Source organism: Malania oleifera, chromosome 6 (assembly GCF_029873635.1).
Source record: "Malania oleifera isolate guangnan ecotype guangnan chromosome 6, ASM2987363v1, whole genome shotgun sequence".
In the NCBI taxonomy this organism is placed as follows: Eukaryota; Viridiplantae; Streptophyta; class Magnoliopsida; order Santalales; family Ximeniaceae; genus Malania; species Malania oleifera.
Genome location: NC_080422.1, coordinates 45,668,239 through 45,696,040, shown reverse-complemented (window position 1 = coordinate 45,696,040; position 27,802 = coordinate 45,668,239). Strand labels below are relative to the sequence as shown.

General features: G+C 37.4%; 1 protein-coding gene across 4 annotated transcripts; it reads right to left on the bottom strand.

The window, feature by feature from the left end:
* Positions 1-339: 339 nt before the first annotated feature.
* Positions 340-27,515, bottom strand: LOC131157512 (uncharacterized). Of its 4 annotated transcripts, XM_058111729.1 has the most exons (4): positions 24,940-27,515; positions 17,498-17,665; positions 16,926-17,091; positions 340-1,204 (listed from the first exon to the last, which is right to left on the bottom strand). In XM_058111729.1, the coding sequence occupies exon 1, from the start codon at positions 27,020-27,022 to the stop codon at positions 25,121-25,123; it is 1,902 nt and encodes a 633-aa protein (XP_057967712.1). In that variant the 5' UTR covers positions 27,023-27,515; the 3' UTR covers positions 340-1,204; positions 16,926-17,091; positions 17,498-17,665; positions 24,940-25,120. The 4 variants fall into 4 exon arrangements, with proteins under 4 accessions (XP_057967712.1, XP_057967711.1, XP_057967709.1 ...); XM_058111728.1 differs by lacking the exon at positions 16,926-17,091; XM_058111726.1 differs by lacking the exons at positions 16,926-17,091; positions 17,498-17,665.
* Between the last annotated feature and the right edge of the window lie 287 nt (positions 27,516-27,802).

Genomic DNA, 27,802 nt, shown 5'->3' with positions numbered 1-27,802 from the left:
CAGGGAAAAGGACCAAGAATAATGCAAAAACAAAGGGCCCCAAAAGAATAATGAGTCGAGTGAAGAGGTGAAAACAAGGACCGAAGCATTAACAGATCAGTGTTGACTAGAAACACTTAATGCCAAGCTGTTTACATGACAGTCAATGTACTGGGTTTGTGAAAGTAAAATAAAAGTAGCATTTTAAAGATGACAAACCAGCAACAAATAATTATCTACAACTGACAAAGAAAATCATACTTAAATTCAGAATTTTCCAACAGATTTCACACAAGCACAGCCCAATCAGGCAGCATTTACAGTATGTCATGTATTCAATTTCCATTCTGCATACTTAGGTGATCGAAAATTTAGGTGATATTTCTTCATAGAATAATCTAGGTTCTACAAATATGTCACACAATCAACCACCTCAGTTCCTCTCTGCTGTCCTCACTAGAAGCCATAAGCATCAGGACACTTAGTTGACCAAACAACCCTCTAAAAAAAATTTTTCCACCTTAGTTCTCTCACCTGCTGGTTTCTAGTAAAAGCTTCAAAAGTGTTGGCCTATCCAGTAGTTTCAGAAAATCATAAAAGATGCTGCCATCCTATGACAGTCCCATCCTTGCATAGAACATATGATGTGGCTGTAATTGGAGAGCATTTCATAACAAGTCTCATAACCCCATCTTAATCCATCTTTACCATCAATGTGAAGTAAAAACCCTTTCTCTACCACAATAAGATTTGGATGCACCATTTAAATAGAACCCCCTTCCCCCTCCAACCACAAGGAAACCAGACTGACCCATTTGAACAGTACATTTAAGAACCTTCCACTTATATTTTTTAAAAGAGGATCTCAAGAAAAACTCTGGTTCCATTCACAGCAGTGGCGAGTGCATTAGTTTATCTGATTTGCAAAAATTCAATGCCTGGCTTTGAAACTTTGATCCGAACCACAAAGTCCAAAACATCCAAACCCCACAAAAACCTTTATGAAGGAACCTACAGAAGTTTCTATTCAGATCTTGGAAGAATAGAGCAAAGAAGAATATACAATGGTACAGTTCCAAAGGCCCATACATAAGCATATAAGCCCTTCATCCTTCAGATTCTCCCTCAGGTTGGGGCATAGATATCAATCATGGCCAAGTTACATAAATGAAAAAACTGATCCTCAGCCAAGGCCTCGGGAAACATATCTCCTAATTGATCTTCTCTGAGAGATAAAATAAGATCATAGTTGTCAAATTGAGATCCAAATCTATAACCAAAATCCCAATTTCAGGAATCAAGAATCAAAGAATCACAAGATTCGATACAAATTTCCAAAATTGATTTCAAAAATGACGTGTATATTGATGTATGAAAAACAAACAAAATGGTAAAACGCATTTAAATCTTAACAGTAAAAAATCATATTAATCTATGCCTTTCATAAACAATAAAAAGAAAAGGAGTTGAGAAGAATTATAAAAAAAATAAAAAATGAACTTGATGTTGTTCCAGAGAAGAAATCAAGAAAAAATAATAAAATACTGAATTTGTGGTGTTTATCAGGAATTAAAAAGTTGTATCTCATGCATATGTTTTCTCTAATTAAAAACAAAAAACAAAAAAAAAACTGATAAATAATTTAACAAACTACTAAAAAAAATCAACCCTCAAAACTTAACACAACGAACCGTGAGTGCCCACTTAAACAATGGGTGTTCTGCCCCATTTTCTCAATGGCCAAACACTACTCCAAGAGTGAAGATTAGTTTTGTGAAGCCAACACAAGACCTGAAGTTTGCTATCCAAAAATTAATAAATAAATAAGACCTGAATTTCTATTTTCTCTCCTTCAGCACAGAGCTGACTTAGACAAAGAATGGAAGGCAATGTGTAAAAAAATAAGCAATAGAAAGAAGCTGTTTTGGGGTTTTGGGTCTGACAGCATATGATAGGACCATAATTCTGTGAATTGGATCCAGATCAATTATTACATTCAGGGGGTGAATTGATAGATTTGGCAAAACAATTTGGCTGTTTTTAATTTCTCTAGTATGATTCAAGTCGATTTTCTGTGGAACTGATACGATCATATGAACTGGATTCCAAATCATAAGATTATAACAACTATGCATTAAAGTTAAATCTCTAATTAATCATCAATTATTCACTTAAAAAAATGACAATCAACTCAACGTATTTAGGCCTCTTATAAAAGACTGGGTTATTGGTAATATATTTGGCAACTTGATTACCACAAAACTTAAGTATAGTGCCATTGAAACTCATTTCCTGTAAAAGCGACTTTGCACACATCATTTTGCACACTATACGCGCCATTAACGGTTAACCCAATCTCCGCTTCTACACTAGATCTGGATACTGCATCCTACATATTACTTTCTCATCTTTTTTTTTATCGGCAAACGAGAATTCATTAAAAGGGGACAAAGGGGGTGAGAGAGGTGGGAAAAAATAAAATAAATCAACAGTGGGACAGTATATACAAGAGATCAAAATTGAATGAGTGTCCAGTTTGTATTGCCCATTAAACCAGGAAACAAATCATAGACACCCATCTAACCTTTACTTGAAGGTTGTGGGAGAAGTAAAAGTTCCTTTATGAGCTCTAGCATTTTTTTTCTCTCTCCACACAATCCAAAAAATGGTGGGAAGGATCAAGGACAAAGCTTTTTCCCTTTTTTAATACACAGAAATACCCTTCCCAGATTTCCTTTCCTACAGATTGAGCAGAGTCCAATGCTGTACCAAAATAACAGTGGCCAGATTCCACAAAATTGCCTCCCAAGCAAAAAAAATAAACAACTATAGATGCTGCAGGAGTTTTCCAAACAGCTTTCCAAGGGAAATCAGGTCTGGCTACAGAGCACCTGTCCAGCTGCTTGTAGAAGGGGCTGACTGCGTAGTGCCATTTTTATTGAGCTTCCATAAAAAGGCACATCTGGAATATTATCCTATTGGTGACCATTTCTATAAGGCAGCCATAAAGATGAGCAAAATAATCAAGCTCCCAATCAGGAGAATCTCGAACAAAAGGAGTGTTCCAGGCTGCCCCATTGATGGAATGGTCCACATGTGCTCATCAAACCATCTTTGTCACAGGCAAGGTTAAAGTTGCTGGAAATTGAGAGCCCCAAGGACATGAGCACCAACTGTCATGCCAAAAGAAGGTGTTTTTCCCATTTCCAACATGGAAGTGTGTGTGAAGAAATCCTTCCACCATTTTCTAACTGATTTCCAAACAATGAACCCAGAGGACTGCCTGGGCTCATTGGAAATCCACCCATTGTGAGTGAGGCTGTATGTTAAAGCAATGATCTTTCTCCAAAGTACTCCTTGATCACGGATCTCCACATCCACTTTCCCAAGAGGGCCTTGTTGGAGAGAGAGAGAGAGAGATTTGAGACCTAGACTGCCTCTTGGGATTGAACGCCAAACATCATCCCATCTGACAAACTGGACTTAAAAACTTCTCCCATGTACTTCCCCAAAGAAGTCATTGTTAAAGTCTTCCAGCATTTTTGGTGACAACAAGGAATGAGGAAGAGGGACATGAAGCACTAGAAGTTTGGACATTGGAGAGGGTGCATTTGATCAGAGTGAGTTTACCACCTTTGGTGAGGTAGTTATGCTTCCAACCAGCCTTTTTTTTTTCACATCTTTAAACGATAGGATCCCAAATTCTTCTTTCCTTTAACTCTGCACCAAAAGGGACATTAAGGTAGTTCAAAGGAAATCTCCCCAGCTTACAACCCATGATACCAGTGAAGGGGCTGTCATCATTTACATTTACAATAGGAATGATCTCACTCTGACCCAAATTGACTTTCAAACCTGCTTTGAAGCAAAGAAGGAAGCATCTAAGATTAGGAATTTGATGAGCAACTGCATCGCAGAAGATCATGGTATCATCCGCAAAGAAAAGGTGAGAAGCTTGTAGCTTCCTCCATTTCCATCCACAGTCAGCCCTTTTAGAAGTGTTGATCTCAATGCATTTTGCAACAAGAGGATGAGAAAGTCCATAACAACGATCAATAGCAAGGGAGAAAGGGATCTCTTTGTCATAATCCTCTGGAGAAGTGAAAAAATCCTGAAGGGTAACCATTGACAAGAATTGAGAAGGACAGAATGATATGCACTGCCCAATCTACTTGCACCATAAGCTCCCAAAACCCAATTTCTCGAGGATGTAAAGAAGAAAATCCCAGCAAACATGGTCAAAAGCTATCTCCATCAAGTTTGCAGGCAATTCCACCCTTTCCAGCTCTAGAATGACTATCCACACTTTCCGCAGGCAAGGAGGGCAGCATCCATGATTTGCCTCCCAAAGGCGTTGTTGGCTTGTTTTGATGCTAACAAACAAATGGAATTTAACGTATTTGTGTGAGTAATGTTATTTCAAGGCTCATATATGAGAAAGCAAGGTCAAAGTGCTCACAATGATCAAATGAAGCTTAAAAGAGTCAAAGCATGGATTTAAAGATAATATATTAAAACCTAAAGAATATGAGGACATGAATGATTTGTTGAAAGCCAAGGAATGTTAAAGTCAAAAGAGCCAAAGAAAAGCAAAGTGAGAAAGTTCAAAGACCAAGAAAGAGTCCAAGGACAAAGCATGAAGACTCAAGATCCTAGAATGTAAAAAGTCTTAGAAGTCTTTATGTAAGTACTTTAATGTTTAAATATCGTTTGAAATATTTTGAAACTCTTAAGTTAACTTCTTGAACCTAGATACCTTTTAAAATACTTGGAAAATATTTTTATAAGGTCAAAAATTATTCTAAAAAGGTTAGAATCATTTTTGGAATCAAAAGCACCAAAAAGAGGATTTTCAAATGCTATCATTTTTTATACATCCGCATTGAGGTGCATTTTTCTCTACCAAAAACTCCTTATTTTAAAAAGTGTTCAACATGAAAGTTATAGGATTTTCTCTTAGCTTTCTTTTGACACCAAGAACACCTGATTTGGAGTTATATAGAAAAAGTTATGAGCAAAATACTGAAGCAGGGTCACAGTTGTCAGCCAACTGAACACTGTTCACAGGAGGAACTTCAGCTAAATGAACAGCAGATAGAGCCACTTCAGACGACTGAAGTATAACTTCAGACGTCTGAAGAATAACTTCAGACAACCGAAGTATAACTTCAGACGACTAAAGATTAAGTTCAGTCATCTGAAGATTTTTTGCTGAATTTTTTAAAGAGGCAGAACCAAATCAGATGATTGAATCCAAGACTTCAGTCATCCGAACACTATTAATGTGCAGAAATTTCAAAAATTTTATTTTTTAAAAAATTGTTGCTTGGGCTCCAAACTTTCTAAAAACTTGGGAAATAGTCCAAGTAAACTTGGGCAACAAGAAAATACTTTTGAAAGCTTATAAATACATGATTTTGCAAATCAAAAAGACACCAAGAATTGAAAAATCTATTTTGAGAAGCTGAAAGCATTCTTGTTCTTCCAAAGTTCTCTTTCTCACTCATTGCAAAACTCTTTGCTGAGATATTCTAAAGTACTAATTCTTCCTTCTCTGAATTCCTACTTCTAATCCTCTTCTAAGAAGGATATTGGTGAATTCTACACTTAAGCTTCATTGTATTTCATATTGATATTTTACATTGAAGTATATAGTGCTGAAATTGTACTAACTTACTCTTTGAGAGAGTATACTTGTACACAGATCTTATCTTGTGTTTCTTGTAGTTCTTTGACGTTCCAAGGATTGTTTAGATCGTTGGCAAAGTAAGGGGACATTGCTTAGAGAGGCAGGCTCTAACCTAATTAAGGAGTGACCGAACGAAGGGATATCGTTTGGAGAGGCGAACTCTAGCCTAGTGAAGGAGTGTTTGAGCGTGGGGTATCGCTTGTAAAGGTTTCGTTCCACCCATCAACAAAACATGTTTAGTGAATCCTTTCGTGGTTTGCCAAAGGCGATGACGTAGGCTAGGTATAAGCTGAACCTTGTAAAAATCTCCGTCACTCTCTCTTTCCATATTCTTTATTTTTAATACATATTTCAATTGCGAGGATGGTTTAAATTTGAAATCATATAAACTACGTATATTTGGAAATCAAACAAACTTAAGGTTTAATTTTAATTTGGGGTTGCGGAAACCGAAAGGGAGTACGTTGTTTAAACCATACTTTGCAGAAACCATACAGGAGTACGTTACTTGGTTAAACATCCCAAAGATAAATTAACTTAAGAGTTTATTTGAATTCTAAAGTTTGGAAAGAGCAATTGGATCTTATATTGAACATCACATTGAAGAAGCAATTTCATATATACAGGGCTTTGTTCAAACTCACATTTACTACAGGGTTGAACACAATACAAAAGCTGAAAGTTACATATACCATTAATATATTGTGATTGAATGGTATAAAGCTTGAGATTGAGTGAACTGTGTTTATATTTCAGAAAGTGCTAAATCTTGATTGATTTCATAAATCTAATAGTGTTGTAGTGAATTTATATTTGGCAAACAAATTGGTTGTTGGTTTGAGCATCATGGTTGATTGGCTTGACTGGTTTAATTATTTGTGTGGTTGAAGATTGAATGTTTTATTAGTTGTCATGTTGATTGTTTAAAAGAAACCAAGTTCTTGTTTGATTGACAAAATAGATAAACAAGTTAAAGAATTGGTTAAATATTAAAAGAAGTTAAGGACTTTAAAAAGAACTAAAACAAAAGTTTTAAAAGTCAATTCACCCCCCCCCCCCCTTTTTCTTGGGAAGCTATTCCTGATTTCAGGCGTTTTAGTGCTGCCATGTGACTCTAGGGATTGCTTTTTTAAATCTATTTGCAAAAACTAGACATGTTAAATGGGCGGGTATCGGTCAAGGTATGTCAGCTCGCTAGTGGCCCTTTTACCCATTTATATGAAATAATTTGACCCAATTATGACCCATCCCAATTACACATGGGTCAACCCACTTACCCATTAACTTCAAAGAATGAGAAACCAATAGTTGGATACTAGATGAAACTTATAGCTTCAAACATTACCAATGGCACATCTTCCTGCCATCCTTTTTCAAAGATATTCAATATGTTGCTCAATTGAAAAATACCTTTACTATATTAGTAATTACATAATTATGTAATTATAGGTGTAGACACCACATATTCATATAATTACATACATATCTGAACCGAACCAATTATGTAATTATATACTTACATGTTAATTGGTGTAGATAACTAAACCAAATCATTTATGGACATGTAATTACATAATTACATAATTGCGTACATACAAACACCAAACTGCCCATAATTACAAAATTATGTACATTAATTTCTGATTATAGTATTACTTATGTAATTATGTAGTTTAACTTCAAATAATAGGTGTATTCAATACTATAATTACTTAAATACACAAAAACATACACATCTAAACCGAACCAATGACGTAATAATGCATTTGCGTATTAATTGATTTGGATAATCAAACCAACGCAACTACAAACATGCATAATTGTGTAATTATGCACATATTGTAACCGCTTTGTCCATAATAAAAAATTATGTACGTAGATTTATGAATCATATTATTAGTTAGATAATTATATAGTTTAATTCCAAATGATAGGTGTAGAAAAATTACATATCTACATAATTACAGACATATCTAAATCGAACCACTTAAGTAATTACTTACATGCAAGCATATTAATTGGTTTGGGAAACTAAACCAAACCATTTACATACATATATAATTGTGTAATTAAGTAAATATTCTAACCAAATTGTCCATAATTTCAAAATTATGTAAATAGATTTTCAAATAAAAGTATAAATTACATATTATATACATAGTTTAATTTCAAATGATAGATATAACCAATACTATAATTACATACCTACATAATTACAGACATATAAATCAAACTAATTGTATAATTACGTACATGCATGCATATTAATTGACTTTTTGGATAACCTAACCAAACCAATTATGCACAAACTGAATTGTCCATACTTACAAAATTATGGGCATAGATTTTTTAATTATAGTAATTATGTGGTTTAATTTCAAATGATAGGTGTACCCAACACTATAATTGTATACCTATATAATTACAGACATATCTACACCAAACCACTTATGTAATTACGCACATGCATGCATATGAAGCAACCCAATTAAGTACATTTAGAATTGTGTAATTATGTATATATTTGAACTAAGTTGTCTATAATAAAAAAATTATGCACATAGATTTCTAAATAATAGGATTTATATAATTATGTAGTTTAATTCCAAATAATAGGTGGAACCAATATTATAATTTCATGCCTACATAATTACAGACATATCTAAACTAAATCAAGTATGTAAACTTAGGTTAGTCGGATCAATCGAACCAATGGGTTAACCTGGTTATCAAACCAATAACATCATTTTAAAATTTTACATTGTATATATATGTTTTGTGTAAAAAAAAAATTTTTAAATGAATTTAATAGTTTCTCGTCTTTGTTAAAAAAAGTTAACACGTGTATAATATAAAGAAGCATTTAAATATTATATACTTAAAATTTTAGACACAAGATGAAGATTGGCCCCCTTGTTACATCCGCTTCTATCTACAAGACCAAAGGTCAATCCCCACCCTTGCAAAATTTTTAAACATTACAAGATTTATTCACAATTTCCCAACTAGGTCAACTCGCCTAACCCACTAGGTTCGGCCAGTTTCGACCGAATCTAACTGAGTTGACCAAGTTGGTCCCAGTTCAACTCAAATCTGATTTTGCATCTATATGCGGATCACCAAGCCACCAGTTCCGTTGAACTCGGTCCAACAAGCTGATTCAATTTGATTTTACAAACTATGGCCAACACTATAATTACAAACCTACATAATTATGGGCGAGACACATCTAAACTAAGCCAATTATGTCATTACATATACGCATGCATATTAACTGATTTAAATAACCAAACCAAACTAATTATGTATGCAAATAACTACGTAGTTACATAAATATTTGAACCAAACTTTCCATAATTATGTTGCATATATAGATATTCAAAACATAAAAGTAATTACTTAATCGTAGTATAGGTTTAAATGTGGTGCACAAACAGATTACTATTACAATTAACTAAGATGGAAATTTAAATAGGTTGATGGGTTAAGCAGGTACACAAATTTTACCCATTTAATTTTTGGGTCTAAATGTGTCCCATTTAAGACCCATATAATCACATGAGTGATCCCTAACCCATTTATTAAATGGTGGATATGGGTGGGTTAGTGGGTAGGTTATAATTGTCACTACTAGCCAAGAAGAAGAACCATCCCACAATAACTGTCACAATAACTTGCATTTCCAGAATTTATACCCATTACTACTGACATATATTTACATAAAAACCCCAATAAACAAAGAATTAAAAAATAAACTCGAAGTACTTAAATACACAAAAATAAACCTAAATTAACTAAACTCCTAAAATAACTTAAGCTTACTCAAACTAAAATATAAAAACCTAGCTACAATATAAACATCTAAAGTGCTCCATTGGTGGTCCTCCATCAAACTCCCCTTGTTACAGACCTCAAGTTTTGAAGTGGCATAGTGGCATTAACTCCATGAGTGGGAACAAAGCCGAACAAGAAGGCAAATATCAAGAGGAGGCACAACTTGCAATGCATCGTCAATCACCATTGACGAATATATAAAAGATCCTCCAACTCAAGAGAAGGCATGATCTGCATTGCATCGGCAATCATCATTGGAGAATATCTAGAAAACCCTCCAAATGCAAGTAGCATAGAAGGCTGCAATGTCCTCTAATAAAATAACAAGTCCTCCAAACAAGAAATCAATCTAGTATCCAAATCTATTGACAGCTCAAGCAAATATGCCCTCAATCCATATTCTAGGATGATGGACAATGTTTCACCAGAAAATGTTAAGGGAGAAGATGCGAAGGATGAAGGCACAAGTTTACAAGATTGAGAAGAAATAATCTCAAGGGGATTTTCAATAGTAGGTTCCATGGTTAAAGAATTTTCAACAAACTTAGGAGCAACCAATTGTTCCTCACTCTTCAGTTAGAAATGGAAAATTGAGGTTTTAGAGCGAGGTCATTGACAAACATATTTTTCCTAGTAGTTGGCAACTCATCTTAATGATAATTGCAAGTCTCAACAATCAAGTTTGGTGACAAGTAAAGGTCCATCTCTCGCCCAGAGGCTCCAATACGGCCATATTTTGAGAAGATTCATGACTCGTGTCCATAGAAGAATCAAAAAATTGTGCACTAGTAATATGCAAATCAGTTATGTAGTCATGTTACGTATGCAACAATTTGCGTGGGCACGTCTAATATTTTATTGTTTATCCTCAACAGTTGGAGTTTTTTTGAACATCTTGAGAGGATCTAGGAATATCTCGTGACCACGAAGAAATTGATCTAGACTTGTAAAATTCTTTAAGATAGGAAGTGGTGTTAAGAATTGGTAGCTAGAGAAATCTCTTAGCTTCCAAAGCTGTGTGGTAAGCCTCATATAGAGTAGTGGAATGATTTCAAATTTGCACATTCATATGCCTTCTGATTTCATCCCTTACACTTTCTTGAACATAATTACCATGCTAGGTTCCTTACTAAGAGCACACCGATAAACGAGGTCTCTAAATTTAAGGTGGTAATCAATGACACTAGAAGAAAGTTCCCAAGACTACACAATTGGTCTACTATTTGCTCTCTGTAACAATGTGGGGCATACTTCTCTCTTAAAATATATATCATTTAGATCACTTCTCTTTCCTTGTTGATCTGAATGGTCCTTTACCTTCATGGAATTTTCATTTTAGGAGACCCTTGAATGATAGGGAAATGAGTTATCTTCATTATTGGTACTGTTGAATAATTTTCGAGTATCTTTGGAAGTTGACAGTCAATCTTGGCTGTTGGGTCCAAGGGGTATATTCTTGCAAATCTTTTTGTGAATTTTTGGCTAGCTCTGACTTTAACTTTCCGGTCTACAAAACTATTTGGACAGCCAAAATCACCCCCTAAATCAAATCTTTTACTTAGTTGGTTGTACTTAATATGATAGATAACTACTAACTTGCTGCAAATTAGAGTCCTATAAAGGCTTTCTATCCAGATATATGCGAGCTTTGTTTTAATTGCTCAGAATATGCTTTGCATCTTTTCTTGCATTGTAATTTTGCATGAGAGGTTTGGAACAAGTTATTAAGTTATTCTGGAGAAAGTTGGGTTTATCTAGGGGCAATGGAGAAATTTTTGGTAGGAAGAAAAAAAAGCACCACAGATTAGTGCTATATTTATTGTATTTTGGGGTTAGTGGAAGGAATGAAACTCATATATTTTCAGGAAAGAAATTAACATTTTTGTTGGTGTGGGAAAAGATTCATTTTCTGGCTTCTCTTTGGTGCAACGGTAATGGTAATTTAAGGGGATATGCTTTGCAAATATTCAGCGGGATTGACATTCTCTGTTGACTTCTTAGGCTGCACTGATTTCCTTGGGTGTTATTTTACACTTTTTGGTTTTCCTCTTTTGATTTCTCTGGGGTTTCCCAGAGTTTGTTAAGGAGATGTCTCTTCTCCTAATTGTACGTTCTTACTCTATCTAAGAATTTCCTTCACTATCATAAAAAAAGGGGAAAAAAAAATTAGAGGTTCTCCACAACAGTTTTTGACCCTTTCAACTTTTTGCCAATATTGCTTTGTTAAACCAAGAAATTTTGATTCAGCTAAGCAGATACTCTCTTGGTCAAACTGTCCATACTGACTAAAATAATTCTCATGTCCTCCAACAAATCTAAGAAAAACTTAGGACCTGAACAGCCATTAAAATCAAGACACCTAGGTTTTATCAATAGTTAAGAATCGTCAACTAGGTGGGAACTAAATATGTGGAACTGACTCTTTTTTTTTTCCAACTAGAGAGCAAATATGGACCAACGCAAATGCAAACAAGTACCAAATAAACAAGCAACATTGAATCAATTTCTGCCGAGTCCAATGAGTGTAAGTTCATACAACAATACCAAAAGTCCTTAGATGCCCTTCCAATAAACTTGAAGAATGGTGCGGGCACACTAAATTTACCATTCCAACAATTTGTACCAAACAATCATAGTCAGATTTCTTTAAACCAACATCAAAATCTCGTGAAGGAAAAATAATTTGTCACAGTAAGGGAGTCCAAGATCAGGCTGAATTTTTTATACTTAGAATGTGAACCAAACTAGATCAATCAATTTTCAAATAAATGGCTTCAAAATTTCAGGGAGAAATCCAAAATATCATGGGTGGAGTCAATTTCTTGCAGCTATGGATCCATGAGAAGACTCTGGAAGTTTCTCACTCACAGGTTGCAGGCTCATGCCGCACATGCGCCACAAACAAGGTGTCTCCAGTGATGGTCCTCCCGCTGGTGGTATATCAAAGTTTGGGGGGGGGGGGGGGTGTTCCACTGGGGGCCGCAAGAAAACTACAGAAAGTTTGGGAATTTGAAAAGGATAGGCCGGGAAAGTTTTGGCCAGCACATGGAGCCTCTCCAGAAATTACAGTCATGCCCCTGAAATTTGAACAAAAATCTCCTACAAGAATTTTGCAACACCACCTCCACCATCAAAGACAGAACCCCCAAAACACCATTATTTGAACAAAAATCTCCTACAAGAATTTTGCAACACCACCTCCACCATCAAAGACAGAACCCCCAAAACACCATTCTCTGAGATTATAAACAGAGTCTTCCCAACTAAAATATAAAAACCTAGCTACAACATTAAAAAAATAAAAAATAAAAGTGAATCCCTAATGAAAAGCCATCAAGACCTGGAGATTTATCACCATAGAATTTCTTCCTTGCTAAAAGGGTGTTCCAGCCACCTAGCAGTAGAGTTGCAAATTCCGTTGAAGCTTAACCCCTTAACCTGAGGTCTCCATGTAGAAGGCTTGGAGTAAAGGGTTTCATAGAAATTGAAAACGCCTACTTTGTTTTTCCCTCCATCAAAAGTTTTACCATTGATGATGACATTGTGCAGATGTTGTATTTCCTATGGCATTGGATGTGTGAGGTGTTATCATCCCCTTCCATAAACCATAAGGCTCTATAATTTTGTTTCCAAGCAACTTCTTCCATATTTATAATCTCAGATAATCCTTTTCTCGAGAGGGTCCTCTTTTTTCCTTCCTCGTTAAGGCATTGAGAAAGTTCAACAGCATCAAGACCATGTATTCTTCTCAAGATGGTATCTTTCACCGCATGGATATCACTAGAAGTGCTTTTACTCCACCATTTGAGTTTTCCTTTCATCTCTTTCAGCTTGGACATAAGAAGGAAACTTGCAAAGCCTTAAAAATAGAAAGTAGACCGCCACTCCATGATGAGCTTCATGAAACCTTCTTGCTTAAGCCACATGTTTTCGAAGCAAAAGGGAGTTGGTCCCAACTTAATTCCGCCAGTGTCTAACAAGTAACAAGAGGGGAAAGTGAACTGAGGTAGGCTCAGGGAGGAGCTTTTGAGCAGCATTGTGAAAATACTCCTCCCAGTCCATCGAGGTTAAAAACCTGTCAATTCTCAAGGAGGAGGAGGTCTCTCTTGAATTGGACCAAGTAAATCGCCCCCAAAAAGAAGAAGATCAATAAGAGCACTCGCATGAAGAAACTCTCTAAATTATTTCATACTTGCATTCCCCAAAGTTCCCCTGAACCTTTCATACAGGAAGAACACCAAGTTAAGATCCCCTCTGATAACCCACGGAGCATCCCATTTTGTTCTAGCTTCATAGAGCTCATTCCACAATAAATGTCTGGTGAACCTTCACCAGGTCCATACACACCCATAAAGAGCCAATAAAAATTGTCATCCAGCTTTGTGAAGAGACACAACACCATGAAGACTCCGGTTGTGTGCTCAAACAGTTCAACAATGTCTTCCTTCTACATGACATGGCCCCCCCCCCCCCCCCCACCCCAAGCACTGCTATGAGCCCTTAGGCGAACTCAGTTGTCGCGGTTTTGTCCCTAGATTTGTAATGAGATTTCTAATAGTTTCTGACTTAGTTTCCTGCAGACATAGGACATCCCCTTTCCAGTCTTATATAAACACTCTTCACATAGACCTTTTGGCTTTATAATTGAGGCACCTGACATTCCAAACGATGAGTTTTGAAGTCATAAGTCCAACAAATATGCCCCCCAAGCCCTGCTGCAGCCAGCCGCCTCAGGATCTGAAAAACTCCCCTTTCTATCATAGTTAACAGAAAACTTCTGTTGTTTCAGTTCCCTACTCTTGCCTTTCTTTTTACTGCTACAAGCATTAAGGTTTTTCTTGTTTTCCTTTCTCCTTGTTTCCTCAATCTCCTCAAATAAGCTCACAGCTTGGTCCTCAAAACCATCAAAAGAGACTACAATGACTTTGCTCACCATCTTAACCTTCCAGAACCCATTTAGACACGTGGTCCCTGAACTAATCGCTGTCACTGTCTGTGCGTCTGAAACCCTCAAAATTTGGTGTTGCCAAGTCCACTGAATTGAAGTCCAATAGTGCTCTATCAGCCACTGGGTTCAAGGCTAGGTTTGGATTGGATTCCTGTGAGTGGGGGTTTCACAAAGCAGTCCTGAACCTCCTGGATGTCAGCCAGAGGTTCCAGACTCCAACGTCTGAGTTGGTCCCTTCCTTCTCTGAATGTGCTGCTGCTATTGGGCTATGGAGGGGGGTTGTTAAGGAAGACAGTTCAAACTCCTTTAGAGGGGCAGCAGCTAAGATTGGCCCTCGGTTAAGAGAGGGAAAGGAAGGAATTCCTGAGCCTTTATTCTTAAAGAACAAAGCAGAAGGCCTAGGATTTGGGCTGGAAGGGGAAGGGGAAGGGGAAGCGGAAGCTATTGGACCTTAAGAGAGACTTTCGCCAAAGTCTTTAAAACAATAGAATACATTGGGCTTGGGGGGGGGATGGCCCACCATTTTAGAAAAAATACACCAAGGGGGATCCAGCTGCCTGCCATCCTTCCAAGTCTCCCACAACCACTCGAGCAAATGAGCAAGTAGGATCACTCATCATTTCCACGTTCGTCAGTTGTGCTTCGCTTTCCCTGAGGTAGATGTTGATGCAGCGGCCACAATGAGGGCAGAAGCACACTGACTCCAAGGGACTAGGGTTTCTATCTGCTTGAAGAGGGTGAAACCTTCTTCATCATGACAAAGGGCTGAGTTAATAGAGGTTTATGCTGAAAAACAAGCTAGATGGCTCTTCAAAAGTGCCTTAGGAAGGATCTGTTTACCCAGATCCTCAGAAGCTGTTGAGATCCTATGCCCCCCTTTAGAGTTGAATCCTTTAGGAAAGCGATGTGCCTCCCTCCATTGATTTCTAACAAAGCAATGAACCTACCAAAGTCTTTCTCTTTAAGTTGAAGCATTAGGGTTTTCTCCCCATTCCTCTACCTTTGAAGCCAAGGTAAGGGTTTGTTGATGGCCCAGAAGTCGGTCCAAAGAGTGACAAAACATTCCACCTCTCCAACTTCAAGGAAGATGGAAACCCTTTTGGCCTTGCAATATTTAGTTATCCTGAGCAAATAGACTTGTTCTTCATCAAGAGCCAAGTCAAGTGATTTTTTTTTTTGCACGACCACCAATCTTCATGTGTTGCTTCGCATGGGAGAGAGCCTGCACACCTTCAAAGATGGCGTTGCGAAGGGGAAGGGGAGCTTCCCTACATCTTACTTTTCCACATTACCAGAATTGCCTCCAGCAAAGGTACAGTAACCAAATCTACATTGACCTCAATATATAAACCTCTAGATCCCTTAAAAACAAATCCTTTGCCTGGGCTCCTTTCAAATATCTCAAGGTACAACATACTGCCTCCTAATATAATAGCTATCTAGGCTGCTGCACAAACTGACTCCCTATTCCAAATGTCTAGTCATGTGACAGGAACATCAACTTTCAAACCAATCTTCTATATCATCTTCAATCATCAAGACGATCACCAGCTTCTGTGTCCATCTTAGGTTTGGATCCGGTGTTTCAACTGGTTTTGCTCCCATTATTCCCATTTCTTTCAACAAATACACTAAATATTTTTTTCTGTGAAACAAAAATTCTTGTTATCTTGATCTTGCAACTCCTATTCTCAAGATAAATCTCATATGACCCAAGTCTTTGATGTGAAAGTGGCTGCCCATATATACTTTAAGATCACATAAACCTTTTCTATCACCACATGTGGTCGTCATCATAAATACTGCCAAAAAAATATCTCCACTCTGTCTCCATGTGACAGACACTGAATATGACTGTTTACTTCATTCCATCATTGGCCACAATAGTTCTTAATTTGTCAAATCATTTCCTTAAGGATTGTTTCGACCCATGAAGCGCTTTCTTTAGCTTGCAAACCTTTCAAGACCCGCCTTAAGCAACATGCCAGGAGGTTGATTCATATAGACTTCTTTGAGAAGATCACTATGTTAAGCTTAACATTCTTAACATCATGCTAATGAAAAGGCCCAATACTTGAGTGCATCAACAAATAAGAGAATCCACACAGAACTAATGCAAGCTACAGGTGGGAAGGTCTGTAAGTAATCCCCCCCCAAAAGGTTGAGTTTAGCCTTTAGCAACCAAACAAGTTTTCAATCATTCAATAAAACCATCAGCAAAATACTTAATAGCATAAACCCCATAACACATACCAACTTACTTCCACCCCAAAGGAAAAGGAGATCAGTTCCCCTGTATCATTATTGTACAATGCTACCTTCTCTTTGTCTAGTACAGCATTCCATCCAGGAGAAGATAAAACCTAAACATATGATTTAGGAATAGATACAAGACAGAGGAGAACAATCGAAAGGAAAATAAAAGAAAAAAAAATGATAATAATAAATGGCATTAGCAAATAGATGAATGAGTACCTTTCCACAAGGCAATGGGTAACTCATCATCAGAAGGATCTTAAACACAGGTTGAAGATTCGTGCAAAACGGAAGACTACGGAACAGCCTGTTCTGGTCGACATCTCTGGTGATATATTTTACGTGTTTTGCAGGTCGCTGTTAGGACATCACAACAGTAGCAATGCTAATTGCATAGAGCAACAATAATGAGTTGAGGCTTCCAACATTTATAACCTTTCTGCATGCAAGAATAACTAACAAACACACACTTGACAACCATCAATTTCTTAAGTCAAGGTGTGAACAAAACAAACATTAAAAGGACACGAGGAGGTAAGTCAAGTAAAGGCCTATATTGATACAAAAGAGAAGATAGTATTCAACCATTGATTTAGGAATAGATACAAGACAGAGGAGACCAATCAAAAGGAAGATAAATGGAAAAAAAAATGATAATAATCGAAAGGAAGATAAAACCTAAACATGTGATTTAGGAATAGATACAAGACAGAGGAGAGCAATCAAAATGAAGATAAATGAAGAAAAAAATAATAATAATAAATGGCATTAGCAAATAGATGAATGAGTACCTTCCCACAAGGCAATGGGTAACTCATCATCAGAAGGATGTTAAGCACAGGATGAAGATTTGTGCAAAATGGAAGACTACGGAACAGCCTGTTCTGGTCAACATCTCTGGTTAGTAAACTGTTCTGGTCAACATCTCTGGTTATATACTTTACGTGTTTTGCAGGTAGCTGTTGGGACATCACAACAGTAGCAATTCTAATTACATAGAACATCAAATGAGTTGAGGCTTCCAACATTTATAACCTTTCTTCATGCAAGAATAACCAACAAACACACACTTGACAACCATCATTTCCTTGAGTTAAGGCGTGAGCAAAACAAACATTAAAAAGACAGGAGGAGGTAAGTCAAGTAAAGGCCTATATTGATATAAAAGATAAAGATGGTATTCGACCATTGACACTGAGAACTTAAAATGGCACTTAGAACTTAAAATTGCACCTGATTATAAGATATCAAGCAGTTGGCATGTCACTCAAACTATCTCTTGAAAGATGCAAATGAATTATTCAAACTAAATATCTCTTCAAAGATAAGGTTCAACAACTTAACTTCCAACCAACAAACCCCTTTCATTGAGGGGTATAAGCAAATGATGCTGGATGACCAAAAATAGGGAACACCACCTTGCTACAATCTGTTGCATTATTAGTTCAATAATATGGGAATCGAGCCACCAAACTGTGTTTGAATTACTTTGAAGACAACTTGAAAAATAGAGAAAAATTGATATGATCTTTTGTAAAAAATAACCAAGCCATTCTTGAACAATCATCCACAAGAGTAACAAAATAAGAAAAACTAAAGCACTTATATCCAGTACTCCATAGGACTGTAGGACCCAAACATTGGTCTGAATTAACCAAAAAAAACACTATAATTATTTATTCCTCAAAAAGGCACACAATTCAATGTTTACCCACAGGTTCACGTTCTAAACTAGCCTTGAACTCTAAATATGGAATAAGCAATTTATAACGCTTCAAAAATGAATAGCAAAGGCAAAGTATCACTGGTAAGTTGTTACCTTTGAACAGAAGACATAGAAGAACAACTGTGCCGGCAGCAAGGACCATCACATTCATGACCACCATCAACCATCTTCCTCAGGTTGATGACAACATGAACGAAAATGAAGGAAAGAAGTGAATAAAATACAACAATAAAGAAGATGTAGGACTAACAATGCCATTATCAGCCATTGTACGAGGGCTCCCACTGGAAAGAATAGCAGATTAAGTGCATGGGAACTTAGAGAGTACAAAGAATCTTTACCGGCCATAACAACAAATGATCCAGAGTCGATGACCCAAGGAACGAATGCTCTAAAGGAGAACTGGGGCTTGGCAATGTGATAGCCAAAAACATCTCCCTAATCGGTAAATGGCTGTGGAAGTTTCCAGTAGGGGTAGACTCCCTCTGGAACAAGGTGATCAAAAGTAAATATGGGCTCAACCGAAATGGGAGGGAGACAAGAAGAAGCAGCATTATTTTCATGCTTGCCCGTGGAAGTTTGTGTCCCAGGTGGCAAGTAAGTTCTTCCCTCATATCTGTTTCAAACTTGGTGATGGTAATAGGGTGCATTTCAAGGAGGATGTGTGGGTGGGGTAAGGTACCTTTGGAGGTGAAGGTGCCTCATTTGTTTAAGATTTCTTCCCTCCATAATGCACCAATCAGTTCTTTTCTCTCTCATAAGGGAGGCCCTCTTTCATGGGATTTCCATTTTTTTTATGGATCTCAACGAAGGAGAGGTCGAAATCACCTTGCTTTCTGAGTTGAAACGTTTTGCCCTTGCCAAGAGGATGAGAGAGTGTGTGGGGATGACTCTTCGGCTGTTCTCTTCTAAATATTTCTTCTCAAACCTTTTAAGGCATATTCTTCCATTTTACTAGGAGCCACATCATTTAGGAAGGCAAACTTTGGAAAACCCAAACCTTCATCGAGACTGCGTTACAGAATAGGATCAATACACATGATATGCTTCATATTAGAAAGCCATATATGTCTCTCAGCCCTCACATGTGCTTAATGTGCCAAGAAACCAATGAAATGAATGCTTACCTCTTTATGCACTGTAATGTGGCATCACACTTATGGAAACTGGTGAAGCTTGGGTGACACCTCGGAATGTAGGATACTTCTTGCTAGTGAAGCATAGAGAAAGGGGGGCTTTGGCTCTGGTAGAAACGGTGGTGTTTTATGGATAGTAGTCTTTGCTACTTTATGGAACCTTTGCATCGAGAGGAACACAAGAATCTTTAAGGGACTGCACATCTTGCCCTAAATTATTGTGGGAGAAAATGGTGGTTTGGGCTTCATTATGGGCCCACTCTTTCAGGGTCTTGTGGAGTTTATCACTGTCCAATCTTTAAAGGAACTTGAGGGCAGTTCTCTTGTAATTATTCTAGTTGTATTTGTATCTTGAGGACATCTTGCCCTCTTCCATAGTACATTATTTTGTTCTTAATACAATTTTCTCTTATTCAATATATATATATATATATATATATATATATATATATATATATATATACACACATAGATACACATACATACATACATACATAAATAAATAAATATAGCCTCACCTAGATGTGCAAAGGTCACAACATCATTGATCAACTTCGATTGGGCCCTTCTGAACTAAGGCGTTAAGTTCCTCTCATGAAAGAGTAATCAATCACATCACAAGTAGAGGTGTATGAAACATAAACAAGAGGCTGAGGATCCCTAGCAAAGGCTAAGAGTCCTACAAAGTATACATGGCACGATTTGCCCAAGTTAGTCTTTTGTACAAATTTTACAATTATATATTATTCTGTAAAAATTTCACAATTATAATATGTACAGAAGCCAAGTCTCACTACTACCACCACAAGCATGGCCAGCTCAACCACCACGACCATGACCTCAGTCACCACAGCTTGGCCTTTGTCAATGCTAAGGTATATGCCATAGCCTCTAGAGTAACCTAAATTTCCACAACCTATGTGGAATTTTCTTTCCTTGATGAAGATATCAAAACTGATTCTTTTTTTTTTTTCACATTTAAAGCACAAAGGACAGATACAGACTATGATGCCAATGTAGTCACAGAAACCATTTTTCTCTTTCTCCTCTTTAAAACAAAAAATAAATTATTTAAGAAAAAAATTAAAACAGGAGGAAATTATTTTAGAAAAAAGGGAGATTAGAATAAATCAAAGGACAAGTCCTCAAACAAAAAATAAAATGAAACAAAACAAGGCTCTCCATTGTACGTCAATAAACCATACCCACAGAAAAAATCAAAATCTAAACACCTTAAAGAAGCCAAAAAAAAAAAACCTAATCCACAGTCCTCATTCTCTGGATCCATCAACTTCCCCTTAAAAATTCTTGAAATTACAGTCCAACCAAATACCCCACACAATAGCAAAACTGGCACATTTCCAAACTAATTTGGCTTCCTTACGAGAACCAGAAACCTTAAAAAATTTTAAAGAAAAAAACATTCAAAAGCGCAAGACACACCCAAAATTCCCAAAACACACCAAAAAGCATGCACCAAATGTGCAAGAAAAAGGACAAAGTAAAAATAAATGAGCATTCATTTCACTACTTCGGGAACAAAGAAAGCAGACACTACACACAAAGCTGTCAAAGGTCTTCTAACCTGGGGCTGATCATTAGTATTAATCCCGTCAAGATTGGTAGACCAAATAAAAGCCCTAGTTTTAGATGGAAGTTTGGCATTCCAAATCAAGGAGTATAAAGAAAATTCAGAACTATTAACTAATGTGAGCTGATGAAAAGAGATTTGCAAGAAAATTCTCCCAACCTACCCAACACCCAATACAACAAAATGGAATGAAAAATCCAACACCCCCAAGAGTCGGGTCAGTTCCCCAGCTTCCCTCTCACTAAAATTCCCACTGAAACAAAAATACCAAGAGATAATAGCCTACTAAAGAACCAAAAGTTAGAAATATGAGCATTATGAGGATTCAAGGGACCATAAAAGCAAGGAAACACACTACAAAAAGTTGCTGTCTGAATCCATAAATCTTTACCAAAAATAAAAATAAAAAAATGAAACTCTGCCTATTGCCCACACAGAATATAACCCAAGTGATTACGCGTCAAAAATAGGGTAATTCGACATTTAAATTCATGCATTAAAGGTCATAATTTTAATTAAATGCTCGAGTATGTCCATCTTTTTAATCAATGAGTTCATTCGATAATTATCCTATTTTGTCAAGGAAATTTACGGTCATACGTGTTTTAATATTACAGGACAATTTTTGGAGATCAAGATTGAAATTTAAAATGTACAAGAAGCCAAGCATGTACTTGTACGTTGTTGTGTTCGGAAAGAGCCGCGTACGTGAGCCAAGAATCAAGTAAAGATCCGTGAGAATTAAATGAAGAAGTCATGCAATCCGTGCACATCGATTGAGAATCTACACGCCGAAGGTCCCCTTGGACATTTAACGGAAAAAAAACCAAGAAGAAAAAAATGTACATGTGAACATATATATATGTGTGTGTGTGTGTGTGTGTGTGTTGTGCAAGAGGGCCGTGTTGGGCTTGAATCAAAATACAAGGTGGGCTGGCAGCTGAAAGAAAACAAAAAAACAAAAAGGGGTGGGCCGGGTCCTTGAATTGACCCGGCCATGCACATAAAAAAAGGGGTGAAGCCATGTGTGCGCGCAAGAAGAAAGAGGCGCTGGGAACCCGTGGCTACTGCTGGGCGCACAAGGGCAGCCGAGCATGTATTGTTTTGGAGGGCAAGAAAGGAAATAGGGAGGGGAGCAAAAGAAGGGTTTTTTAGGAGGTCTTCAAGGGGGAGCCGTGGGAGAGCAGCTGGGGGCTGTTTTTTTGGGTTTGCGCGCTGCTGCAAGGAGCAGAAGACAGCAGCTATTGTTGCTGAGTGCGAGAGCAGCTGGGGGCTGTTTTTTGGGTTTGCGTGCTGCTGCAAAGAGCAGAAGACAGAAGCTACTGCTGCTGTGTGTGAGAGCACACCTATGGCTTTCTTTCTCTTTAAATAAATAGTTTAGTTGCTTATTTTTTACTTTATTATTAACTGAATAGATGTTTTGATGTTGAGTTTGAAGTGATTATGACATTGAGTATTTATATTTAGAGTATTGTTGAGTTTATTAATTTTTCTTTCAACTTGTCTCTTTACTTTGATGTTTGTCTAAAGATTTTGTTTGAGTTGTTAATGTTGAGTTTAAGTATTAATTTTTACGTTGTTATTTCAGTGATTTATTAGGTTAATTTAATTTTTTATCTTTTAGTTTGTTATCTTAAATGTTTCAAGATTGAAATAATTAGTTGTTTTAATTTGTTGTCTTTCATTTTATTGATGCAATGAGCCACCGTGGAATTCATTTGACCCGAAAATTGTGGATTGCAAGCATGAGTGGCTAAGTTCGGTAACTCGGGTTGTGGGTCAATGTCATTTGTTTTCCATGGTTTATTAGTTCTGCTAAGATATTATTGATAAACTTTTATTTGGTTGAAACCGAAAATTGAAGGCATAGTTGATAAATCACTAACTCTTATTTCTTGTTTTGTTGTTAACGTTAGGCACATCAAAACCTTGATTTAATCTAGGATTTTCATCAACTACTTTACATAAAATTCGGTTGATGCTTAATGAGAGTTTTTATTTTCTTCCGTTTGGATGTGGCCAAATTTACTCGATCTTTAGTTATAAAATTTCATCTTATTAATACCTTGATTGGATTAACAAGAAGAGAAGTAAGGCCTAGGAAATTAGTAAACGGTGGAAGCAAACAGACGTTGAACCCATAACCCGAGTGTTTGGTAAAATTGTTTCAGTTAATCTGTTTAGTTTTGGTTGCGTTAGTAGGTTTACATTTTTGGAAAATTGATAAAATTTCAGTCTCATTTTGATAGTTTACTCAAGCATCTTCCTCTTTGTTTACTGTTTTCAAAATCATAAAAGACCAAAAATATTTTCAACCTACATTTTACAGCAACAGGATTTCACTAAACTTTCACAAATACTTTGATACTCAGTGGTCCCTGTGGAATACGATCCTAGACTCATCCTTGATGCAACTTGACACTTCTGCACTTAGAAGCATAACTCAGAACGAGTCACCAAGGAAAGAAGAATTTTGAAATCTGAAAAATGAAATTCAAGGGGCTCCCATTAGTAAGCATTAATACGGCATTTGGCACCCCACTAATACTGCTAGATTCCAAATTTCTGCAAATTACCTTGTGCATAAAGATCCCTCTCTCTTTTCTGGCTGCCTCCTTGTTCTTCTCTCTGTATCTCTTCTTCTTCTTTTTTCTCTTTTGCCTGGTTCCCCTTCTTAGTATGTCAACTGCAGCACTTTTTGGATCAAAGGGCAGCTTACTGGTTGTGAACAATAATGAGTTGGGGATTAAGGCTTGTTGGTGAGAATTGGCAGATTGCACAATTAGGGTTCAGATGGTAAATAATAGGGTTGCAGTTATGTGCATTTGGAGATTGAGGATGATGGGTTACAGGTGGCTGAAGAAGAATGGGTGGATGGCGAAGGCAAGGGTCAAAGTGTGAAACAATAATGGCAATATGATGACAGTGATAAGAAATGGCAGATTAAAGCGAACTGCTAAATACCAATTGATAGAAAACTGATTGGCAAGCAGAAAAATAAAGAAACTAAAAAGGAAAAAGAAAAAGGAAGAATTGACTGAAAACAAAATCTCAATTAGGGTTCACTATCCTCAATAATGTAAGCTGTTTCAAACATACACAACGAAGCATTTATATAGGATTTTTTTGCCTAAATCGAAATAAAAAAGTAAATTATGGAAAATGACACCAAACCGCTAATTAAATAAAATTACAAAAGCCTTGAAATTTCCAAATAAATAAAATTAATAATTGAATAAAAATAAGTCTCAAATCATATACAGTCCTCCACATCATTATGATAATCAATGACTCATCTAAGAAGCCAAAACATTAAACTAAAATGGAAGAAAAAATTCCCATGAGTTAAACACAATGTTTCACCATCACAATCAATAATCTAAAGCAATTATTCTTTCCAGATCAGACAAATTATTCAGGTCGTCAATTTCCCAGGAGCATGTGTGTGTGCATGTATATGCATGTATATATGTATCTATGCATATCTCAAGATCCAGAGTACCAAATAAAACTAAAATTGTAACTCACAAAACAAAGAAAGAAAGATACAGAGAAAAAATTTACCATGTTAAAAAACCGATGTCTAATCATATAGAAACACAAAGCTTTCATACAAGAACACCGTATCTAGGTTACAAGTTCAATTCCAAAATATGCTCCAAACACTTCCAAGCCATAAAACCCATTAGACAAATATAAGGTGTAAAGAAACAGAAAACAAGATTTAACCGAACAACCACTTCATCATTGGTCAATTGCACAATAAAGCCACTCTCATACCTGTGATTAACCTTGCAAGTATCTCTTGCCCTCTAAAGAAGGCTTTAGATAAATCCCAGATAATGCTCTAGTTCCTTGTACAGAAAATCCCATGTGACCAACAACTTTACTTTCTTCTCCACTATCTTCTTCAATCAAATCCACATCCATCCATGCCCTCAGATGACCATTTCATCATTGCTCAATTGCACAAATAAAACCCACTCTCATACCTGTGATTAACCTCATAAAAGTCTGTCTTGCCCTCGGACGAAGGCTTTAGAGAAATCCCAGATAATGTTCTAGTTCCTTGTACAGAAAATTCCACATGACCAACAACTTCAATTTCTTCTCCATTATCTTCTTCAATTGAATCCACAGGCATACGCGCCCTCAGCCGACCAGGAGAACCTTTTAGAGGAATCTCTGGGATGTGCCATCTCAATTCTCTCATGGACCTGTTCAAGACAGCTTTTGGCGATACCTTCAACAATCTTGGATCAACTGGTAGCTTCAGAATAAATGTCACACCATTCAAAGGTACAAGCAAATCTGGATTTGAAACATATTGTATCATCACAGAAAGTAAAGTCCCACTATGGCGTTTGATGAGCCGAACCCTCAGAGGTATTGGAGTCAAACGCGGTAGCAAACTATACTTCAAGATTGGTATAGGCTCATCCGAGGGTGCAGTCCTCAGATGAAACATCCCATTCCCTAGGCTGCTAACACGGGAGCTTTGCATAACAAATCTCTTAACCCCACTTGTACCATCAATTTTGAAAGAGAACTCAGTATCTATATCACCTGAAGTTTTTGGGGGCAAAGTTTTTAAATAGAGCACGCCCATTAATCCAACCCTAACAAGCAATGATTCCCTAAACTCCACACTGATTGTTTCAGAGATATACATCTCAGGCCCCTTCATTTCAGTTTTTTTCACCAACAAGTTCTCAAGAGGAGCACCCGATCCATCTGCAGCAGCTTTTGGCACATCACCCTGCCCAGTTTGTAAAAATTCAAGGCCACCAAGTCCCTGTGACTTTGCAATTTTCTTTGTCCCCACGAACTCTGATGCATCCAAACCCCCACCAAAAGCTTCGTGAAACCCTTCAAAAGTTTCTGTGAGTGATGCCTCCTCATTATTGAACTCTATACCACCATAATCTCCTTCAAACCCCTCAACACCAATAAATGTTGATTGTGTTGCCTCAGCAGGTGGCAGAGTTGTAACTTCAAGGCCTGCCAATGCTGTTGACAAATCCGTGGCAGATGGATCTCTATTTTTCTTAAACCCAGCCACTAGCTCCTCAGGCTTATTGATTGTATCACTTGCTGCAAATGGATCCTTTTCAGCTGAAGACTCCTCCACCATCTTCTCCTGCTGATCTTGCTCATTTGCTGAGCTTTGAACTGCTGGAACTATAGTCGAAACAACCTCATCACCAGCTGCTAGTGTCTCAGGAGGCAGCTCAAACAATGCATTTGAAAATGATTCCACACCCGCTTGATGCTCAATCGAATGTATTTCCACATTACTCCAACTGTTTGCCCCCCTAATCTTATTCTCCGTGTCAATTGCTGAATGCATCATCTTTGCAATACCATCCCCGTGCATTGAGGCAAGCATGGCTGCAAGCCTAATACTACTCACACCCCTCAAGACTATATCTAATGCCATGTATATCTCCGCATACTTCTTACTCAACTTCTCAGGGGTGACATCAACCCCGCGGCAGGCAGCCACAACAACACTCACAGCCTGATTAACAATCCCAATACACTCAAACACATTGTTCACGGTGTCATCCTGATCCACGGTGGTGATTCCCAATACATAGATCCCATTAACCAATCGGTACACAACCCGGTAGCGGCTCTCAACACCCACAATGAGTTGGCCGCTCGAAGCAGCCAGGGGGTCATCGCCAAGCGACGAATCGCCATCCTCGGCAGATTGGTGCTTGCCGCTGGCGAATGCAAGGCGGGTTTGGCGGAAGGCGGAGAGAGCCACGAGGGCTCTCGCCGGGGGGAACCATTCCCTGGTTTGGAGCAAAATGTCAGCGCCATTGGCGGGTTGCAGAGAAAGAGCTAAGCAAGACATGGATCATCTAATGTGTTCTTTCCCTTTTTTTTCTGCGGATTTTTTGAAGGTGATCTATGAGACTGGGGAAGTTTTTGCTTTGGGATTTCTTTGAATTTCGAAGCCTAGTTCTTATGAGCCTAGGGTTTGAGATGCGGTACGCTGGTATGCAGAAAAGAGGAATTTGGATCTGGAGAAGAAAAACTGAGAAGAGGTGAGAAAATTCGACAAGACGAATTGAGAGAACGTACTTCCAAAACACGTGTGATCGGGGAGAGAGAAAAAGAGGAGATAAGCTGCGGCAATCTTCTTGTTGCAGCGATTCTTGTTGCAGCGAGGGGAGAGAGAGAGAGGAGAGCAGTGGGCATGGTCAGTCGCGGGTGGGGGCAATTTTCTGGACGGGCCGACTGGCCAGATGGGGCTTGGGCCCTGCATTCAAGCCCCGGCAAACCTTCCCCAGCGGCTACGTCCAACTGATTTTGGTCTCTTGTAATTGTTTCTCCATGAGTAGCATAAGGGCGTGTAAACAAAATATAAAAAATCATTTAAGAAAGTTTTGCAAGGTCTATTTTTTAATGTAAGATTTATAATCATTGAGTTGCAACATAACATATTAACACTTACCACTCACATCCATATTGATAAAAAGTATAATTTAGTGTGAATTTTAATTATATGGATGTCACATAACTTTAATAAATTTAAAAATTATTATAACTAAACTTATTGAATTAGTTAAAAGTAGGGGTGTACACGGTTCGGTTTGGTTCGGTTTTGGCCAGAACCAAAAACCGAACCAAA